Genomic DNA, 22,092 nt, shown 5'->3' on the forward strand with positions numbered 1-22,092 from the left:
ACCAGAGCTTGCTCAAACTCGTCCATTGAGTTGGTGATGCTATCCAATCATCTCATCCTCTGTCGTCCCCTTCTCCTCCTGCTATCAATCTTTTCTAGCATCAGGGTCTTTTCTAATGAGTCAGCTTTTTGTATCAGGTGGCCTAAATATTGGAGTTTCAGCTTCAGCACCAGTTCTTCCAGTGAATATTCAGGACTGATTTCCTTTCAGGTGGACTGGTTGGATCTCTTTGCCATCCAAGGGACTCTCAAGAGTCTTCTCCAACACCATAGTTCAAAAGCATCAATTCTTTGTCACTCAGCTTTCTTTATACTCCAACTCTTACATCTATACATGACTACTGGAAAAACCATTGCTTTGACTAGATGGACCTTTGTTGGCAAAGTAATGTCTCTGCTTTTTAATATGCTGTCTAAGTTTGTCATAGCTTTTCTTCTAAGGAGTAAGCATCATTTAATTTCACAGCTGCAGTCACCATCTGTAGTGATTTTGTGGAGTCCAAGAAAATAAAATCTGTCAATATTTCCATTGTTTCCCCATCTATTTGCCATGAAGTGATGGGACCTGATGCCATGATCTTTGCTTTTTGAATGTTGAGTTTTAAGCCAGCTTTTTCACTCTCCTCTTTCACCTATGTTAAAAAGCTCTTTAGTTCCTCTTTGCTTTCTGCCATAAGGGTGGTGTCATCTGCATAGCTGAGGTTATTGATATTTCTCCTTGCAATCTTGACTCCAGCTTGTGCTTCAATCCAGCCCAGCATTTTCCATGATGTACTCTGCATGGAAATTAAATAAGCCAGGTGACAATATTCAGCCTTGATGTGCTCCTTTCCCAATTTTGAACCAGTCTGTTCCATGTCTGGTTCTAACTGTTGCTTCTTGACCTGCATACAGATTTCTCAGGAGGCAGGTAAGGTGGTCTAGTGTTCCCATCTCTTTAAGAATTTCCCACAATTTGTTGTGATCCATACTGCCAAAGGCTTTAGTGTAGTCAATGAAGCAGAAGTAGATGTTTTTCTGGAATTCTCTTGCCTTTTCTATGATCCAACTAGATGTTGGCAATTTGATCTCTGGTTCCTCTGTCTCTTCTAAATCCAGCTTGAGCATCTGGAAGTTCTTGGTTCACACAGTTGAAGCCCAGCTTGGAGAATTTTGATCATTATTTTGCTAGCATGAGAAATGAATACAATTGTTCAGTAGCTGAACATTCTTTGGCACTGTCTTTCTTTGGGGTGGGGATGAAAACTGACCTTTTCCAGCCCTGTGGCCACTGGTGAGTTTTCCATATTTATTGGCATATTGAGTGTAGCACTTTCAAAGCATTGTGTTTAAGGACTTGAAATAGCTCAGCTGGAATTCCTTCATCTCCATTAGCTTTGTTCATAGTGATTCTTGCTAAGGCCCCCTTGACTTCACATTCCAAGATGTCTGGCTCTAGGTTAGTGATCACACCATCATGGTTATCTGGGTCATTAAGATCTTTTTTGTATGGTTTTTCTCTGTATTCTTGCTACCTCTTCTTAATACCTTCTTCTGTTAGGTCCGTACTGTTTCTGTCCATTATTGTGCCCATCTTTGCATGAAAATTTCCCCTGGTATCTCTAATTTTCTTGAAGAGTTCTCTATTCTTTCCCATTCTGTTGTTTTTCTCTATTTCTTTGTATTGTTCACTTAAGGTTTTCTTATCTCTCCTTGCTATTCTTTGGAACTCTGCATTCAGATGGGTATATCTTTCCTTTACTCCTTTGCCTTTCACATCTCTTCTTTTCTCAGCTATTTTTAAGGCCTCCTCAGACAACTATTTTGCCTTTTTGCATTTCTTTTTCTTGGGTATGGTTTTGATCACTGCCTCCTATACAGTGTTATAAACCTCCGTTCATAGTTCTTCAGGCACTCTATCAGATCTAATCCCTTCAATCTATCTGTCACTTCCACTGTATAATCGTAAAGGATTTGATTATAAGTAGAATGAATGACCTTAATTCAAGGGACTAGAGGGAAGAGCTGGGATTGTTGTATTATGAGGTACACTATCTGTGAAATGGAGAATATTATTTGAAAGTGGACTTGGTTTAGTTGTCAATGTTTACTTCAAACTCTATTGTCCATGTGCTAAGATGCTTCAGTCGTGTCTGACTTTGCAACTCTGGACTGTAGCCCACCAGGCTCCTCTGTCCATGGGATTCCTCAGGCAAGAAGAATGGAATGTATTGCCATGCCCTCCTCCAGGGGATCTTCCTGATCCAGGAGTCAAGCCCATGTCTCTTGTATCTCCTGAATTGGCAGGCAGGTTCTTTATCAGTGCAAAGAAGTATAACCTGATATGCTAACAAGATAGAATGGAATCATAAAATAATGAAAGCCACAAAAGCAGGAAAAGAGTAGAAAACAAAAATTGGAATAAAGGGACTTCCCTGGTAGCTCAGTGGTAAAGAATCTGCCTGCCAATGCAGGAGATCACTGGTCCAGGAGGATCCCTCATGCCACAGAGCAACTAAGCCCGTGTGCCACAACTATGGAGCCTGTGCTGTACAGCCCGGGAACAACAACTACTGAACCTATGCACTTCAACTACTTAAGCCTGTGCAACCTAGAGCCTGTGCTCCACAACAAGAGAAGCCAGTGCAATGAGAAGCCCACACACTGCAACCAGAAAGTAGCCTCTGCTTGCCATTACTAGAGAAAAAGGTCATGCAGCAACAAAGACCCAGCACACCAAACATAAATTAAAAAAAAAAAGAATTTACTTTAAACAAAGGAAAAGGGCAATGAATACAAATTAGTAACAAATATGCTACAGTCCATGGGGTGGCAAAGAATTAGATGTGACTGAGTGACTGAGCACAACACAGCATGGTAGATATTAATCCAACAATCCAACTATCTCATAGTCACTTTGAACAGCAAAAGACTAAATACAAGAGATTTCCAGGGTAGGTAGAAAACCAAGATCCTAAGTATTATCTACAGAAACGGTCTTAATCTTCTAAATTTGTAACAATTTGCCACAGGGGCAATAGAATATGAATCATGGAATTCCCTGGCAATCCAGGAGTTAGGACTCCACCTTTCCACTTCTGGGGCCCCGGGTTCAGTCTTTGGTGGGAGAACTAAAATCCTGCATGCCCATGGCTTGGCCAAAAAAAAAAAAGAAAGAAAGAAAGAAAAAATGCATACTGGGATAGAAGTGAAAGAAATGAAATAATTGGAAAAGACAAATTAGCAAACCAAGACAGGACTTATTTCTGATTTTGTGACATTGGTGTGGTCATGTCACATGGTAAATATGTAGTAAATAAACCTCTTTATTTACTATGGATTCATTGCTTAACAGTGTCCCTTAGTTATCTGTCATCAGACAAAATAATAATGTTATATTAATATTTCATTATACATTAACATTAATAATGTTATATTAATGCTTCCCAGGTGGCATTAGTGGTAAAGAACCCACCCGCCAATGCAGGAGACATAGGAGATGCGGGTTCAATCCCTAGGTCAGGAAGATCCCCTGACCTAGGGGATCTTAAGTATGACATGACAACCTACTCCAGTATTCTTGCCTGGAGACTCCCATCGACAGAGAAGCCTGGCAGGCTAAAGTCCACAGTGTCACAAAGAGTTGGACACTAGTGAAGTGGCTTAGGAGAATGTTTCATCATAAATTTATTCAGTTATGACTGGGTTAGAAATGACTTTATGACTAGTGGGAGCAAAAGTTAGTTGGTGAACTACTTCGCTAGTTGGAAATCATTCAAGTCTTTGTGCTTTACTGAAATATACCCTTGACTCTATTGTAAAGATTCTGTAAATGGAGGAATAGGAAGGACACAGCCTCATTACAGCTTATTGTGAAGTGCCTGTTTGCTTAGTCAGGTCCAACTCTTTGGGGCCTCATGGACTGTAACCCACCAGGCTCCTCTGCCCATGGAATTTTTCAGGCAAGAATACTAGAGTGCGGTGCCATTTCCTTCTCCAGGGTGTCTTCCCTACCTAAGGATCCAACCCGAACCTCTTGTATTTCCTGCCTTGACAGGCAGATTCTTTACCACCTGGAATTTAACCCCAATAAATGTTTACAAAGTGTATAGAAATTTAGAAACACACAGTTATACTCCCAGTATAGTATGTGGGTTTACAATTAAGCTTTTAAATCCATCATTGGAATAGAGGTAGGTATGTAGGCCAATGGAACAGAGTATATAGCCCAGAAATGAACAGGTCCACATACGGTGAATCTGCTTACATCAAAGCCATCAAGAACAGACAATGAGGAAAGGATTGTCTTTTCTAAAAATGGTTTTGGGGAAAACTGGAGAGACATACAAAAGAGTGAACTGGATCCCTATCCTTACACCACACACAAAAATCAACTCAGAATGGATGTAAAATTTGAACACATAACCTGGAATTATAAAGCTTCTAGAAGAAAACATAGAGTGAAAGCTCCTTGTTATTTGCCTTGGCATTGATTTTTTGGGGGATTAACACCAAAAGCAACTAATAAAAGAAAAATATTAATAAACAAGTGGGACTACATCAATCTAAAAAAGCATCTGCACAGCACAGGAAACCAAAACTATCAACAAAATGAAAAGGGAATGTACAGAATAGCAGGAAATATTTGCAAATCATACATCTGATAAGTGGTTAATAAGTAAAATATAAGAAGAACTCATACAACTTAATAGCAAAGTAAATAAATAATCCAATTAAAATATGAACAGTGGAACTATATAAACATGTTTTCCAATGAGAGCGTACAAATGGGCAACAAGTACATGGAAATGTGTTCAGTATTACTAAATACACAAAGAAAATTGTAATGAGATATCATCACACACATTAGAAAGGCTATCATCAAACAAAGGATAATAAGTTTTAGAGAGGATGTTGAGAAATGTGAAATTTTTGTGCATCAATTCTGGGAATGTAAATTAGTGCAGCCACTATGGTAAAGAGTTGAGTTTTCACACACACACACACACACACACAAAATAGAACTAACCTAGTATCCAACAATTCCAGATACAGAGCTAGAGAAGACTCTTCAGAGTTCCTTGGACTGCAAGGAGATCAAACCAGTCAACCCTAAAGGAAATCAACCCTCAATATTATTGGATGGACTGATGTTAAGCCTGAAGTTCGAATACTTTGGCCACCTGATGTGAAGAGCAGACTCATTGAGAAAGATCCTGATGCTGGGAAGGATTAAGAGCAGGAGGAGAAGGGGGTGACAGAGGATGGGATGGTTGGATAGCATCACCAACTCAATGGAGATGAGTTTGAGCAAACTCTGGGAGATAGTGGAAGACTGGGAAGCCTGCAGTCCATGGGTTTGCAAAGAGTTGAACATGACAGTGACTGAACAACAACCTAGCCATGAGAATGAAGGAACTCTTGCTATTTCTGACAACACCAACGGACCTTCAATGCATTGTGTTAAGTAAAAGAAGTGGAACAGAAAGACGAATACTCTGTGGTATCACTTTTATACAAAATCTTAAAAAGTCAAACTCATAGAAATAAAGAGTATAAGTGTTGTTACTGGTGTGAGGCGGGGTGGAAGAAATAGGGAGAGGTTGGTGAAAGGAAGCAAACTTCCAGGTATAAAATGACTAAGGTCTGAGGATCTAATGTAAAACACCATGAATAATGTTGATAAAACCATACTTTATAATTGATATATGCAAAGAGAGTGTAACATAAATGTTCTCTCTCTCATACACACGATGACTGTATGAGATGATGTATTAATTAACTAGATGAAGGAATGGTTTCACATGGTGTACATATGTCAGATCAGCAAGATGTACACACTGATACATTACAGTTTTATATTATAACTCAATAAATCTTATTAGGAGAAGGCAATGGCAACCCACTCCAGTGCTCTTGCCTGAAAAATCCCATGGGTGGAGGACCCTGGTAGGCTGCAGTCCATGGGGTCACACAGAATCAGACACGACTGAAGCGACTTAGCAACAGCAGCAGCAAATCTTATTAAAAAATAAATAACAAAATAAAACAATAAGTCAACCTCCTAGACATGTCTTTCTTTATTTAAGGTTTATTTTTAATTGAAGGATAATTGCTTTACAATATTGTGTTGGTTTCTGCCATACATCAACATGAATCAGCCATATACATATGCCTGATAGTTATACATATGTCATCTCCCTCTTGAACCTCCCTAAAACGCATGTCTTTCTTGATCAAACTAACAAATACCAAATCTCTTTGATACTTGCTGATACTTGATATCTGACAGATTTGTAGAAAGACCCTGATTCATAGGAAGGGAGTCACATGAATCATTCACTGAAACGAGGAATCTAGCTTATTCTAAATCTTGCAGAGATTCATGTTCCTCAACTAATTTTATGGTGCTAGAATAACAGTCTCATAAAACTTATTAAATTCAGCTGTGTTTCCAGAATGTAATACAAGTTGAAAGCATCTCAGTAACTTAAGAATGGTTTAGTATTAGAAATACATTAACAGATTCGACATAATACTAATGAATTATAAAACAGGTTTATATTAATAGGTACAGAAAAATAAATCTGTTGCAGGAAGGGGGACCCTTTCCAGGGCCCGAAACTGGGCTCTTGTCTAACACTCGGAAATGAATTGTCCGAGGAGACACATGTGCTGACAAAGCAAGAGATTTTATTGGGAAAGGGCACCTGGGTGGAGAGCAGTAGGGTAAGGGAACCCAGGAGAACTGCTCTGCTGCGTGACTCGCAGTCTCCGGTTTTATGGAGATGGGATTAGCTTCTGGGTTGTCCTTAGCTGATCATTCTGACTCAGAGTCCTTCCTGGTGGCGCATGCCTTGTTCAGCCAAGATGGATGCCAGAGAGAAGGATTCTGGGAGGTGGTCGGACCTGTGGTGTCTCCTTTTGACCTTTCCCGAACTCTTCTGGTTGGTGGAGGCTTATTTATTTAGTTCTGTGTTCCTTACCAGGACCTCCTGTCAATACAACTCATGCAAATGGCTCCTGTGGTGCCTGGCCAGGGTGGGCGGTTTCAATCAGTGTGCTTCCCCTAACAGATCCATTCATGTTAGAAAACAACACAACTATACAGAGAAATATATATATAATTAGTCAAAATGTACCAAAGAAAACACTACAGTAAATTAGCATTCTAGTAATAAGAGCGCTTTGTTTAAAATTAGCAAGCAAACAAGGCTCTCACTATTGGTGTAGATCAAATATACTATACATTCTAACTGGTACCTTAACACAGACATTAAAGAATTTAAATAATTGAAAACCCACTTGGGCTTCCCTGGTGGCTCAGCTGGTGAATCAAAGAATCCGCTTGCAATGCGGGAGACCTGGTCTCAATCCCTGGGTTGGGAAGATTGCCTAGAGAAGGGAAAGGCTACCCACTCCAGTATTCTGGTCTGGAAAATTCTATGGACAGTATAGTCCATGTGGTCGCAAAAAGTCCGACACGACTGAGCGACTTTCACTTTCTTTCACTTTCAAGCCTATCTGAAAATATGATTATCTACATAGAAGAGTTTCAAAAAATAACATGAGTATCTGGCATATTTACGACACTTCCACAAGTTTGCTATATTTAAGATTAGTATCCAAAAGAAATTACAATTCCACAAATGAGAATCATAAGGGCATAAAGGAAACTTTTTAAAAATATTTGCCTTATAACCAAAAACATTTACAGATACTCAAAATTAACAAAATATTTCGTGCGAATTTGCATTGGCGCCCTTGGCGTTCTGGGAAAGATGTGTCATCTTAATTCATGGCATGGATTCCTTGGCGATCAGTTGCAGAACGCATCCCTACCAATTGGTGTTTGGCCCCTTTAAAGGCGGCGAGTCACTGCTCTGGCGTGGCTTGGGAGAGGTCATTTCCTGGCGCCTTACGAGGTGGACGCAGGCCTCTTCTCCCGGCACCTGGGAACTACAAGACCCAGAGTGCCCAGCGTCGAAGGCGACGCTGCTGAGGCAATGATGGCGCAGGAAAAAAGCTATTTCCGCTGGGGCACAACACTAAGTGGCGGGACTTCTGGCCGCCTCCTCGAGGCGGACATTTTAAGTCCGCTGGTCCTGTTCGGTGTGAGAGGGCTGTCAGGACCCGAGTGACCAGAACAGGAAGGTCCGAGAGGAGGCGCTGTCGTTGCTGCACAGAGACGGGTCTGAACCTCGGCGGCACCGCCCGGGGTCCGCCGCTCCCGGGTCTCCCCGCCTCTCCTAGCCCTGCTACCCCCAGAGTCCGATGGCGACGGCGGCGGCTCTGAGGGAGCAGCCTCAGGTAAACGCTCGTCCTGCGGGCCCGCACCGCCCTCATCCCATCAAACACTAAAGCCCCACGGGGCGGCTGCTCACCTGCGCGCAGCCCTGGCCCTGGGCTCCAGGATGGTCAGGCGGTGCTGGGTGGGGCCCTGCGTCTCACAGACAGCGTCGTGACGCATGGGAAATGGGGACATGCGGAGGGACCGGTAGGTGCAGAGGCCTGGAGGTCGGACTGAGGCGGGGGAATTCCGGAAACCTAGCATCAGCCTTCGGCTTGCCGGAAATAAGAGTGTTAGCGCAGTCAGCCCCGGGTTAGTGCATTAACGGGATGTAATCCCCAAGAGCTGTTTAAGGGAAAAACGGGGTGGAGAGGGTTGATGAGGACATTGAGGTCCTGGGAGGTTGAATCTTCGTTCAGGGCCCCACAGCTGGTAAGACGCAGCACTGAGCATTGAGGCCCAGAGGTTAATCCGCCAGCCTGAGGTCAGCTGGCTTCCAGGGCCAGGCAGGAGTACAGACGGTGAACGGTGGAATCCCACATTGGATGCATTCCTTCCTCTTCACACAATTCTCAGGGTTAAAGAAGTGCTTATGGAACCTGAACAGGAAAGTAGGGGGTGTCCCATTGCCTCACTGGCCTGCTCTCACCCCCATGTTCCCTGGACTTGTTGTCGCCCCGAGATACTTAATGGGCTTCCCTGGTGGCTCAGCGTAAAGAATCTACCTGCAATGTAGGAGATATAGGAGACACGGGTTTTATCCCTGGGTTGGGAAGATCCCCTGGAGGAGGGCATGGCAACCCACTCCAGTATCCTTGCCTGGAGAATCCCATGGACAGAGGATCCTGTTAGGCTACAGTCCATGGGGTTTCAGAGAGTCAGGCATGACTGAAGCAACTTAGCACACACTCACACAGGAGACGCTTAATGTCCTTTATCCCCTCCTTGAGTCCGAGGTTCCTGAAAAACGTCAAACCTACCGTCCTGAGTCCATGCTAGAGGTTATATGGAGAGGTGTTCCCATTTCTGGCAGTCACGGTAAACGTGCGTAAGGTCAACCTAACCCAAGATGTGCAAATGCCTAGAGGTAAAACTGAGCTCAGGAATATTCAGGACCCACAGGTCTCCTCTCTTTTAGGTAGGACTAAATAGCAGGTGGGTTGGAGTCAGGAGAGGAACAACTGCCTGAGATGTCAATTTTTGTGTTCTAGAGGAAATTAAAAGTTTCGGTTGTGGGATGGAGGTGATGTGATTAAAGCTTCATTTGGCTTTAGAGTGGAAAACAAACTGTGGGCTTGAGAGAGGAAGAAGGGCCATCATTGTGGAGGGTACTACCATAGTCCAGGTGAGGGTTAATGGAGCAGGGACATGCCTTGGAAAATGTGGCTGTATTCTGGCTGCGTGTTTTTGTTTTTATTTTTTGCCATCCCATGCAGCATGTGGGATCTTAGTTCCCCAATCTGTGATCTTGCATGTTCCCCCTGTGCTGGAAGCACAGTGTGTTAACAACTGGACCATCAGGCAAGTCCCTAGCTGCATGTTTTTAGAGGAGGCAGCTAGATTTTGTAAAGTGGGTGGTGAGGGAATGAAACGCAGGTACCGGAGATGACCCCTGGCTTTGCAGCTGTAGATTTGGAAGCTGCATCAGTAGAGATAAGCAGGTTGGTAGTAGGTGTAATATTCATTGTGTTTATTCAGAGATTTGTTTTAACCATGTTAAGAGTCAGATATTTTAGACACCAATGAGTGGAGGCATCAAATGAACATCTGACATACAAGTTTGGAATTCTTGAGAGTGATTCTGGTTAGAGACATCCAAAATGTAACTACAGTGTAGACCATACTGAATGACCTGTGTCTCAACATTTGGAAGAGGCAAGCTTCAGGCTGTGGTGGCAGATCTTTTAGGGAAGAGGTATGGAAGAAGGGGGCAGACGATTGGGTTTCTTACTTGCTTCCATACGTGATGGTGTCATTTACTTAATAAACATAAGTAAATGGCCAAGAAGTTTTGATGTATGAGACAGGATAGTCTGGCAGGCAGCCAAAGCTTCCAAGAGAAGAGTTAACATGAGGTGGATGAAGAAGCAAGGGGTAATTCATCCATATGACACTCAGGCCAGAACTGGTACTTCTTTACCACTTTATCAGCTCACCAAGTTTTGTGAGAACTTCGGTGGTACCTGGCGTGTTTCATTCAACCTAGTTATATGGCCACGAGCAATCAAGTCATCTGTAAGAATCACTGGGCTTGGGGTAGGCGAGTAATGGGGCTGGAGTTTGAATGAGGGTAAGGGAACAAAGAAAGGTTGTCATTGCTGATTTACATCAAGGACAGTACAGAAGTACCATGGGACTATGTGTATCTGAGATCCACACACGGTTCTGTTGTTTTAAATCTGAGACAAGGATCAGAGTCATGCAGTAAGGCCTTTATAGATGATTTCTGATAGTGCCATTGGGAATTGTTGAGAGTTCTGTGGTCATATTGGGTTCTGTTTGACTTTGCCATTTGTATTGTGGATACTGCCTGCCAAGTTGTGGTATAAAGCCTAACTAAGTTCAGTGTGATGTGCTTCTTTGACATTTGGTGAAACTTGGGTGCCTTCAAATGACCTGAGTGCAAGTTCCTCTCCTCACCTATGGATAATGTCTCTTAGCCTAACAACCATTTTTACAAAGGAAACCAGATACTTCTAGGTAGCACTAGCCCTCAGAATTATTCAAATAAGGTAGTCACATCCTCCTTGGAGCATCCCAACCCCTTCATCCCACAAAGATTCCTTCGCACAGACCCTGATTGTGCTGGGTTTTTTTGAGTACTGCTCCCTGTGGGCCTTTGTGGTGAGTGGTGAATTTATGATTAAAAAGTTACCGTTAGTTGCATTTGTCCAGTCTCAGATGCCATGTGTTAGGTCACCATCATAGCCCTATGCTGGGATTAGGAGAAAGTGATTTAAATACAGATAAGGTGTGGGAAGGGTAAGGAGATGTCTGTGGTGTGGGAGAGTGAGGTTTTGGTGGCCATGGTCATGTATGGCTATGGGATATAGTGACTGAGGATGTGCAACCCAAGGAGTGATGTGTGCTTGAAGAGAGAGCATGTCTGATGGTGCTAACATGTCCAGGGCAATGCCCATACCAGGGGAAATTGCTTGTCAGCAGGGGGTGGATCCCTCTATGCCAGGCCTATAGTTGAGATATATGTTCATCCACCTGCCTCTTGTTCCTGGTGGTTATACATAGTGATCAGTGAGCCTGTGGGAAGACAACCACACCAAGGTGCCAGGGTGTGATTGCTTCTCTGAATTGGAAGGGCTGGGTGATAGACAGTCAAAGGGTAGATGTGTGGGGAAATGGACTGCAACTCTTCAGAGGTGTATTCTTTGTTGTTTCATCTGTCACCATCATGGCAGGTCAGTGTGAACTTTGAAGATGTAGCTGTGACCTTTTCCTGGGAGGAATGGGGTCTCCTTGATGAGACTCAAAGATGCCTGTACCGTGATGTGATGCTGGAGAACTTGGCACTTATAACCTCCCTGGGTAAGAACTTCAAACCTTTCCTCATGACCTGAGGTAGTATCTGTGCTTTCCTTTTCCCCAGAGACAAGCTTGTCCTTCTCATGTCAGGACCATGGTCACTGCTTTTTTTTTTTTTTTTTTCCAGTACTCTAGGTTGGTTCTGTGGTTGGTTGGGCTGAGGTATTTGCACTGCCATCCGTTTTCCTTGAAGAGGCCCCACATCTGCTACCCTGCAGCCTCCCCTGGAAGGATCCAGGGTCAGGAATCTTCCATTCAGCCTAATATATTCCACCATACTTGCCCTCTTCCTACTGGGTGACATCTAGATGCAAGTAATCTGTGCTCCTCAGGTTCTACTTCTTTCTTCTCATAAACATTTCCATGTAACTGCCTTTGCTGGGAATTAATTCTATGGTGTAGAGCATGCACTTCTTGCAAGAACCTTTCAAAAGTTCTCTTAATAGTATTTAAATGTTTTCCTCTGGTTTATGATGTGATGAATATGGGTCAACTGCTCCTATGTGGTGTCTTTCCCCTTGTATTTGCATCATCCAGGTCCCATACACTTGTTCATTTTGGAAGTGCAGTGGGGAGCTCTTATTTGTCCACAAGCTGGATATGAATTCCAACTCAACCAAGTAGGCTCAAAGGACTGCTGTACAGTAGCACCCTATGGGAGTGCATGATGCTAGTTCAAGTGATACCAGGAATTTGTTCTGTTCGACTTGAATTTTGATGGCTATTTCCAGTGACCACAACTTTTTTCTCCTTTTTTTCCCCCTCCATTCGTAATATTGCTGACTTAATTCTGCATTGTGGTTCTTCTACTTGTAGTCCAACCTAATCCTTATATCTCTGAACTCCTGTATCACCCAGTTTCCTCCCTGCTTTATCTGTTCATTCTGTAACATTGGCCCATATACTTTCTATAATCAAACATACCCATTCTTAAAATGTTCCTGACCAAAATCTACTTTTTTGCAGTTCTTTTTTCTTGGCCCTGGAAATACTCATCTACATTGCAGTCATGTGTTACCAGCAGACACAGTCCTGCTGACAGTTGTTTGTAACTAATTTATATATTTTTTCCTTTTTTTTTTTTTTTTTTGTTAATGGCTACACTGGGTCTTCATTGTGGCACATGGGCTTCTCTAGGTTGCAGCTCATGGGCTTGATTGCCTGTGGCTTGTGGGATCTTAGTTTTCCAACTAGGGATCAAACCCATGTCCTCTGCATTGGAACGCAGATTCTTTACCACTTGATCACCAAGGAAGTCCCTGTAACTGATATTTTAACTGTCAACAATTAAGTAATTTTTCACCCTGCTTTTCTTCTCTATGACACATCACATGGTTATCTTTTTTCTCATGTGGTCTTCCCCCATCCTGTGGCCTTTATAGCCCAGTATTGCTCATGATAATGTCATCAAGAAGCCAACTCCCTGTTCTTATAAATAATCACATGGACTCATTCATGAGTTTGTCAGACACACACTGGTGTGTGGGCTTCCCCTGCCCCACTAAAGTCAACATGTGCTTCACCAACATTTCTTGCTTTTAGGTTGTTGCCATGAAGTGGAGAACAAGAAGACTTCTTTTGAGCAAAATGTTTCTTTTCAAAGAATGTCACAGATCAGGACTCCCAAGGCAGATCTATCCTCCAAAGAGGCCCACCCCTGTGAACTATGTGTCCAAATATTGAGAGACTTTCTGTACTTTGATGAATGTCAAGCAATACATTCAAAGCTAAAATTACATAGGTCTGGGAAACAGTTGTATGTCAGCACAAACCTTCATCAGCATCAGAAGCAGTGCATAGGGGAGAAACTCTTCAGAAGAGATGTGGATAGAACTTCATTTGTGAAGAACTGCAAATTCCATGTGTCAGGAAAGTCATTAGTCTTCAGGGTGGTTGAGAAGGACTTCTTGACCAGGTCTCAGTTTCTCCAGCAATGGGCTACTAACACCTGGGAGAGGTCAAACAGAACTGAGTGTGAGACAGCCTTTCAGAGGGGAAAAACTTATCCTAACTGGGGAGAAGTTACCAAGAAGTCACACCTCATTGTACACCAGAGAGTTCACACCAGGGAAAGGCCATATAAATGCAATGAATGCGGGAAATCATTTAGCCAAAACTCTATGCTCCTTCAACATCAGAGAATCCACACTGGAGAAAGACCTTATGAGTGCAGTGAATGCGGGAAAACTTTCAATCAACGTTCTGCCCTTCATCAGCATCAGAGACTTCACACTGGTTCAAGGCCTTATAAGTGCACTGATTGTGGGAAATCCTTTGCTGATAATTCCACCTTCATTAAACACAGAAGAATTCACACTGGAGAAAGGCCTTATGAATGCAGTAAATGTGGGAAAGCGTTTTCCCAAAATTCTTCACTCCTTCGACATTGGAGAATTCACACTGGAGAAAGGCCTTATGAGTGCAGTAAATGTGGGAAAGCGTTTTCCCAGAGTTCTTCACTCCTTCGACATTGGAGAGTTCACACTGGAGAAAGGCCTTATGAATGTGGAGAGTGTGGAAAATCGTTTAGACAAAAGCCCAACCTTATTCAACATTGGAGAATTCACACTAGAGAAAGACCTTATAAGTGTGGGAAATTATTTAGCAATAAGTCCCATCTCAACCTTCAAAGAGTTCACACTAGAGAAAGGCCATTTGAGTGTGGGGAATGTAAGAAATTCTTTGGCAAGAAGTCCTACCTCATTATACACCAGAGAGTTCACACTGGGGAAAGGCCATATAAATGCAATGAATGTGGGAAATCATTTAGCCAAAACTCTATGCTCCTTCAACACCAGAAAATCCACACTGGAGAAAGACCTTATGAGTGCAGTGAATGTGGGAAAACTTTCAATCAACGTTCTGCCCTTCATCAGCATCAGAGACTTCACACTGGTTCAAGGCCTTATAAGTGCACTGATTATGGGAAATCCTTTGCTGATAATTCCACCTTCATTAAACACAGGAGAATTCACACTGGAGAAAGGCCTTATGAGTGCAGCAAGTGTGGGAAAGCGTTTTCCCAAAGTTCTTCACTCCTTCGACATCAGAGAGTTCACTGGGAAAAAATCTTACAAGTAAAGAAAATTTGAGAAGCTGGTTAGCCCAAGCTGTTTTTCAAAATCAGAGAACTCACATTGGATCAAAGCCGTGTGAGTGCCATGAGTGTCAGAAATACTTTGCAAAAACTTCAGGTTCATTAAACACAGGAGTGTTCATACTGCAGAAAGGCATTATATTGTAGAAAAGGTTTGAATTCCTTTACCTACAACTCTAGTCTCATAGAATACCATAATGTTCACACTGAATAATAGCCTTGCGGATGTGACTAATGTGGGAAGTTGTTTTTTTAGCCAAAACTCTAGCCTCATGACATACTGGAGAGTTCACAGGCTTCACTCTTATTTCATTGAATACCACAAAGTTCAGAAAAAAGGGTTGTGCAGGGATGAATTATCGGTCAGTATAACACTGTGGAGATCCCTTATGAGGGTGTTGTCTGCCTCTGTTGACCTCATACATGCAATAAACTGCCGGAGTCCATCTCCAGCAGCCAGGGATTCAACCTAAAGGGGTGAGCGGTGTGGGCGAGAAACTGAGGCAGCCTCTCATTTTTCTTGGACTTCCTGTTTATTTCAAGCTTATGATTCTCTTTTATACTTTTACAAAAGCATTAGGTCAGAGGTTTGATATTTTTAGTTCCCATTGACCCAGATTTATTTTTCTCCAAAAATCATTGTTGCCCCTCAAAAGGAGCTCCTTCCTCAGTGATTCTCTTATCAACTTCTTCTTATGTGTCCTTGTGAAAACACTGTAATTCATGCTAATGTATGGGCTGCATACCACATTCCTCAGTTTAATTCTTATCTTTCTAAGTCCTGTTTGCCCCTAGTATCCTAAGCTCACTATTTCTTAGAAATATTTCTTAGAAAGGGCTTCTAGCTAATAGTATCTCTAAAGTCCCTAATTTCTGTAAGCTATAGTAGAATATGCTAACATTTCAGCAATCCTTAAATCTTTAGCTTCTAATTATTTTAATTATTCCTAAGCCCTAAATTCAGCAAACTCCTTTGCCATAAACACTTTTCTCACAAATGGGCTTCAGATAGCAATCCCTCCCATGGCTTCAAGCTGTGGCCTGTGTGCTCACTCTGGAACACTTTTTTGTAAAAGTCCTTGAACAAATGTCACAGATTAACTTTATGAATTATTCTTTGAGCACAGCTGCAGAAGGCTTTATGCCTTCTCATGCTCCTCTCAAAAACAATAAGCACCTTAATATTCTCTTCAGTCAACTCAGCCTAGGGAAGGAAAAAACAAGTCAGAATCACAAAGCCTAACTCCTCCATTCCGGGTCCGTGCCTATGGAACAAAGGGAAGGGGGTTAGGGCCGTGCCTCCATTTTGTCAGCAATGCCTAATGCGGCTCCCGACATCAAACCACTAATATTCCAGGTTTATGGGAGCTTCAGTGCATTTCTTAACCTGCCCAGAGCCCTTGCCAGATTTGTGTCATTGCCAGTTCCATAGCAAAAGCCATTTCACCACTGTTGTGTGGCAGGTGCTCATGATGTACATTTTTGAACCACCCTGAGTCCAAGGAAGAACATTTTGATGTTGTCCCTTTTATGGGAGCCTTCGTGATAAATATGAGCACTCATTCCTTTCTAATTCCTTTGATGGGTTACATCTCTGAGTTGACCAGTTTTTGTCCTAGACTACTCTGCTGGTGACTTGCAAACTGAGCCTACTTTTCTCAGTGTCTGTTGTGGCTCCTGTGATGAGATTTTCCTCCTCTTCCTGCCTCAAGCCTAGGAATAGTCTGCGTCCCATTGTACTGGTTTGTGTGAAAAATGAAGACCTTACTCTTTTTTTTTTTTTTCCAACAGCTCAGATTTTTATTGAATATGTTACTGAAGAGGTTTAGTCAAAAAGACCAAAGCCCATGTCATCATCAGATTCTTCAGATTCTTCTTTCTTTGTTTCTCCTTTCTTCTCCTCAGCTGGGGCAGCAGTGATAGATGGGGCAAGACCTCCTGCTGGTGCAGCACCAGCTGCCATGGCAGGTCCACCAGCCCCCAGGTTGCAGATGAGGCTCCCGATGTTGACAGTGGCCAAAGCCTTTGCAAACAAGCCTGGCCAGAAAGGCTCAACATTTACACTGGCTGCCTTTTAATGAGGGCATTGACTTTATCCTCCATGACCATGCAGAATGAGGGCAGAGTAGATGCAGGTGAGCTCTGAGATTGAGGCCATGGTGAGGGCAAATGCTAGGTGGGGGCTGCCAGGCATGGTGCTAGTGACCGGATGAAGTGAGGGCCTCATCCCAAAATGGCCTTAGCTTCCTCGGAAGAACCAAGCACCTTAGCAGCAGAGGAGGATAAAGCAAGACCTTACTCTAAGTTCCTTCAGTCTTGGGATTTTATTCACTGTGGTGACTTGAAAACAACTGGGTTCTAGCAGCAATCAGGGTTGAAAAGTTTTTTTGTGGAATTGCACACTCTCTGCCTCAGAGGGAACAGTATGCTGTGAATGTACCTCTCTCTAGTTTGTCCTAGTTGCCATTGCTGCTCAGGGCCTCCAAGAAAAGACTGCAGGGACTTGTGGTTCTTATTGGTAGCCTGGATGCATTGGTATTTTGTTGGTTCAGATGTCAGTCTTCAGACGGGCAGTTGTGATACCTTTGCTGCTTCCTAAGGCAAGAAAATTTTCTTGTTCCCAGGGATCGTGGATTGCGTCCAGTTAGTAAGAGAAGTCTGTTCCCTAGGTCCTGCAGTGGAGCCATGTATCCTCATATGTAGAATTCCAGATAGTGGCAGGATAGATTATACAGTCGTACAGACGGGGAATCATCTGTTAAAGGAACACTGAATTTGTAGGGAGGAGGAAAGGCTACCACAAGTTTGTGGAAATGTGTCTATATTGAAGGGGCCTCCACAATATTCCAGCTATTAGCTGTGAAGGATGAGCCAGTGCAGAAATTGTCATGGCATTCAGAACTATGTATCTGGTATAGGGAAGCTGTTGTGAGATGAAAAAATCATCAGTGGTTTTGTAGTGTCTATGTGATTTCACTTCAGATGTGTTGCTGCGCAGGAAAATGAGGATAGTGAGGATGTGCTGTCCCCACTGAATGCAATGTCACCCCTGCATTCCTATTGAATTTTGGGGGGATTTCCTAGCAATTCAGTAGTTAGGGCTTGGCACTTTTACTGCTGAGGGCTCAGGTTCAGTCTCTGCTACAAGCTGCAACCACAAAAAAGTTAAATATTAAAAAAAATTTTTTTTGAAGTTTCTGTTTTTTTCCTAACAAAAAAGATAGTGAAACAGCAAAAACTTATGTTGGAATTTTATTTATTTTTCAGTGATGTGACCTCTCTGGCATAAAAATAATTGTTTTTTTAATGGAGTATTTCATAAACACTTTGTGTACTGTACACAATGCAGTAGCCACATACAGCATATACTTTTAAAGTTTAATCATTAATATTCTTGATCACTTAAAACTTTTTTATTATAGCATGTGCCAATCTATGCTGTACAGCACGGTGACTCAGTTATATGCATATATACGTTCTTTTTAAAAAAATATTCTTTTCTACTATGATTTATCACACAGAGTATTCAATATAGTTCCCTGACCTTGTTTCTTGATTAATTCTTAAATCGAGATACTCAACGTTTTCAAGCCATGATTTGTAGCTCTGAATAAATAGGCTTTGAGTGTTCTCATTTGGTTGGCCATCTTTATTTCCACAAGTGTAAGTAAGTGTAGTCAAAATTCTATGTTATAAATTGATTTGAAATAGTTTTTGACTATGTGATTATACAAGTATTCATTTTATACATTTAGTTTGTTGTATTTCATTTTCCATTTTAGGTTATTGACATTTTAGCAACAAATGGATCTAAGGAGATACCCTTAACTAACATCTTTAAAGGAGGCATTGTTAGTCTAAATTGCATCTGGAAGCCTCATCACACCATATATGGAAAGTGGTCCATTGGTTAATCAGAATTTTCTTTTCCTTGTGAGTAAACAATACTGTAGGAACCACTTAGGGGGACTTCAGTTCAGTCACTCAGTCGTGTCTGACTCTTTGCAGCTCCATGAATTGCAGCACACCAGGCCTCCCTGTCCATCACCAACTCCAGGAGTTCACTCAAACTCATGTCCATCGAGTCAGTGATGCCATCCAGCCATCTCATCCTCTGTCGTCCCCTTCTCCTCCTGCCCCCAATCCCTCCCAGCATCAGAGTCTTTTCCAATGAGTCAACTCTTCGCATGAGGTGGCCAAGGACTGGAGTTTCAGCTTTAGCATCAGTCCTTCCAAAGAACACCCAGGACTGATCTCCTTTAGAATGGACTGGTTGGATTTCCTTGCAGCCCAAGAGACTCTCAAGAGTCTTCTCCGACACCACAGTTCAAAAGTATCAATTCTTCAGCGCTCAGCTTTCTTCACAGTCCAACTCTCACATCCATACATGACCACAGGAAAAACCATAGCCTTGACTAGACGGACCTTTGTTGGCAAAGTAATGTCTCTGCTTTTGAATATGCTATCTAGGTTGGTCATAACTTTCCTTCCAAGAAGTAAGTGTCTTGTAATTTCATGGCTGCAGTCACCATCTGCAGTGGTTTTGGAGCCCAAAAAAATAAGTCTGACACTGTTTCCACTGTTTCCCCATCTGTTTGCCATGAAGTGATGGGACCAGATGCCATGATCTTAATTTTCTGAATGTTGAGCTTTAAGCCAACTTTTTCACTCTCCACTTTCACTTCCATCAAGAGGCTTTTTAGTTCCTCTTCACTTTCTGCCATAAAGGTGGTGTCATCTGCATATCTGAGGTTATTGATATTTCTCCTGGCAATCTTGATTCCAGCTTGTGCTTCTTCCAGCCCAGCGTTTCTCATGATGTACTCTGCATGTAAGTGAAATAAGCAGGGTGACAATATACAGCCTTGATGTACTCCTTTTCCTATTTGGAACCAGTCTGTTGATCCATGTCCAGTTCTAACTGTTGCTTCCTGACCTGCATATAGGTTTCTCAAGAGGCGGGTCAGGTGATCTGGTATTCCCATCTCTCAGAATTTTCCGCAGTTTATTGTGATCCACACAGTCAAAGGCTTTGGCATAGTCAATAAAGCAGAAATAGATATTTTTCTGGAACTCTTGCTTTTTCCATGATCCAGCGGATGTTGGCAATTTGATCTCTGGTTCCTCTGCCTTTTCTAAAACCAGCTTGAACATCTGGGGGACTTAGCTATAGATAATTTATGAATAAGTTAAAGCTTTCTCACTGGTGAAACCACCTAAATCCTGCCCCTTTTGTGTTACTTAAAGGGGCAGGATTTAGGTGGAAGTAGCTCAGTGTCCTGTGTGTGTGTGTGTGTGTGTGTGTGTGTGTGTGTGTGTGTGTGCTGAACCATATGGCTTGCCAGATCTTAGTTCCTTGACCAGGGATCAAACCTGTGCCCCCTACAGTGGAAGCGCAGTCTTAACCACTGGGCCACCAGGGAAATGCCACTCAGTGTCCCCTGAATTTGCAATTTCCACATGGAGGAAACCTTCCATGTACATTCAGCGTGGTTGTGTTCAGATCTCTGGCATTGTCAAAGACTTCCTAAATCCCAGGTTGGAAAAGAAAGTTTATTAGAACATTCATTTCTCTTCTGTGCGCACACAGTCCGGGCAACTTCTGACTGAGACAAGAAAAACAACATTGGTTGGAAAATCTCTTAGACCTTTCCTGAAAAGGATTTGAAGATTAATGAATCTTGTAGACTTTAAAGGTTAAAAATAATACAACCTCCCCCCTTTAAAAAGGTTTTTAAAAGGGCACTAGAAAATGTAAGAAATTATACTAAGCTAGTAAAGGAACGATAAACATTAGGTTCTAATGGTTTGGATGGAGTCAGCACTTCACATTAGTAAACACAATCTTGCTCAAAGTTGTTTTCTCAAAAGTTTAAAAAGTATAATTTTTAATATTTTCCACTTATGGGTTACCAGGTGAGAAGAAACAGGAGACTGTCAGAGCTTTTGCATAATTTGAAGTGTCTTTAAGCATTTGATTTATGTATATAGATATTTATAATTTATATTTTTAAAAGTTTCTACAGTAGCCGTACCAGGATGACTTTTTGAACAAAGAACACTTCATAATTTTAATTTTAAAACAGAAACTACATTTTCTACCATGGAAAAATATTATCACACTATTGTCGTTTATAGAAGACTAAAATTTAGTATCTAAAGATTTGAAATTTATGAATATACTCCACTGGGTTTATGGGTCAGCTAACTTGTTAATATTTCCACAAATAATTGTGTCTGCTCAGTTCAGCATCTTAATGTGAAGTACCCTTCATTCTCTTTCCACCCTTTATCTCAGCTTCCTGAGTGCTCACACCCTTCCACATACTTGTCCTTCTTGTGTACTTTTCTCTCTCTGGAATATTCTTCCCAACACTTGACATTTAGTAAATCACCAAAAAATAATCATTGCAAGCATTAAAAAAAAATATCTTCAGAGAATTTTCCCAGAGACTTTAGGTAAAATTCACTGGAGTGCTGGTGTGGCTGTTTCTCTTTGTCCTGGGCTATGTAAGGGGTGTAAGGACAATGCTTTCTTCCCAGAGAAACAAAATGGACCACAGTTCATCAGATGTTTTACACCTAGTTTGTGCTTATGACGAATGGCATCTGTCATTTCTGTTTTCTTGCCAGAAAAAAACCCACGGACAGAGGAGCCTGGCTTAGTGACTAAACAGCAACAACAACAGAACCTTACATCTTGGGCTTCCCTGGTGGCTCAGTGGTAAAGGATCCTAGCGTGATGCCAGGGACTTGGGTTGGGAAGATCCCCCGGAGAAGGAAATAGCAACCCATTCACTATTCTTGCCTGGGAAATCCCATGGACAGAGGAGCCTGGTGGGCTACATTCCACGAGGTATCAAAAGAGTCAGACACGACTTTGTGACTAAACAACAACTTAGATCTTGCGGTACAAAGACATTATGCAGTAGTTGCAGAATGTGAGCTCAGTAGTTGTGGCACACAGGTTTAGTTGCGCTGAGCCACGTGGAATCTTCCCAGACCAGGGATCGAACCCGTGTCTCCTGCATTGGTAGGTAGATTCTTAACCACTGCTCCACTGGGGAAGTCCCCAAAACCCTTACATTTTAAAAACAATCTGAAGAGTTTATACATTAAAATACATGCTGTCTGGGATTCATTTCAGTTCATTCGCTCAGTCGTGTCTGACTCTTTGTGACTCCATG

At 42.2% G+C, this 22,092-nt stretch overlaps 1 protein-coding gene and 1 pseudogene across 3 annotated transcripts in view; one reads left to right on the plus strand and one right to left on the minus strand.

Annotated features, from left to right (window-relative positions):
* Window positions 1-7,973: 7,973 nt before the first annotated feature.
* The window catches only part of LOC109572776 (zinc finger protein 154-like), a 30,873-nt gene continuing 16,754 nt past the window's right edge, over window positions 7,974-22,092 (plus strand). Inside the window, exons 1-3 of one of the 3 annotated variants that reach the window (XM_019979862.2) lie at window positions 7,974-8,288; window positions 11,685-11,811; window positions 13,351-19,978. In XM_019979862.2, coding sequence (XP_019835421.2) covers window positions 8,253-8,288; window positions 11,685-11,811; window positions 13,351-14,900 — 1,713 coding nt within the window. In that variant the 5' untranslated portion in view covers window positions 7,974-8,252 and the 3' untranslated portion in view covers window positions 14,901-19,978. Of the gene's footprint in view, window positions 8,289-11,684; window positions 11,812-13,350; window positions 19,979-22,092 lie in introns of those variants that run through there. The other 2 variants (XM_070772418.1, XM_019979861.2) reach the window with 2 other exon arrangements.
* LOC139177339 (large ribosomal subunit protein P1 pseudogene) lies at window positions 16,676-17,135 on the minus strand (annotated as a pseudogene).

This window comes from Bos indicus, chromosome 18, assembly GCF_029378745.1.
Source record: "Bos indicus isolate NIAB-ARS_2022 breed Sahiwal x Tharparkar chromosome 18, NIAB-ARS_B.indTharparkar_mat_pri_1.0, whole genome shotgun sequence".
NCBI classification, from domain to species: domain Eukaryota; kingdom Metazoa; phylum Chordata; class Mammalia; order Artiodactyla; family Bovidae; genus Bos; species Bos indicus.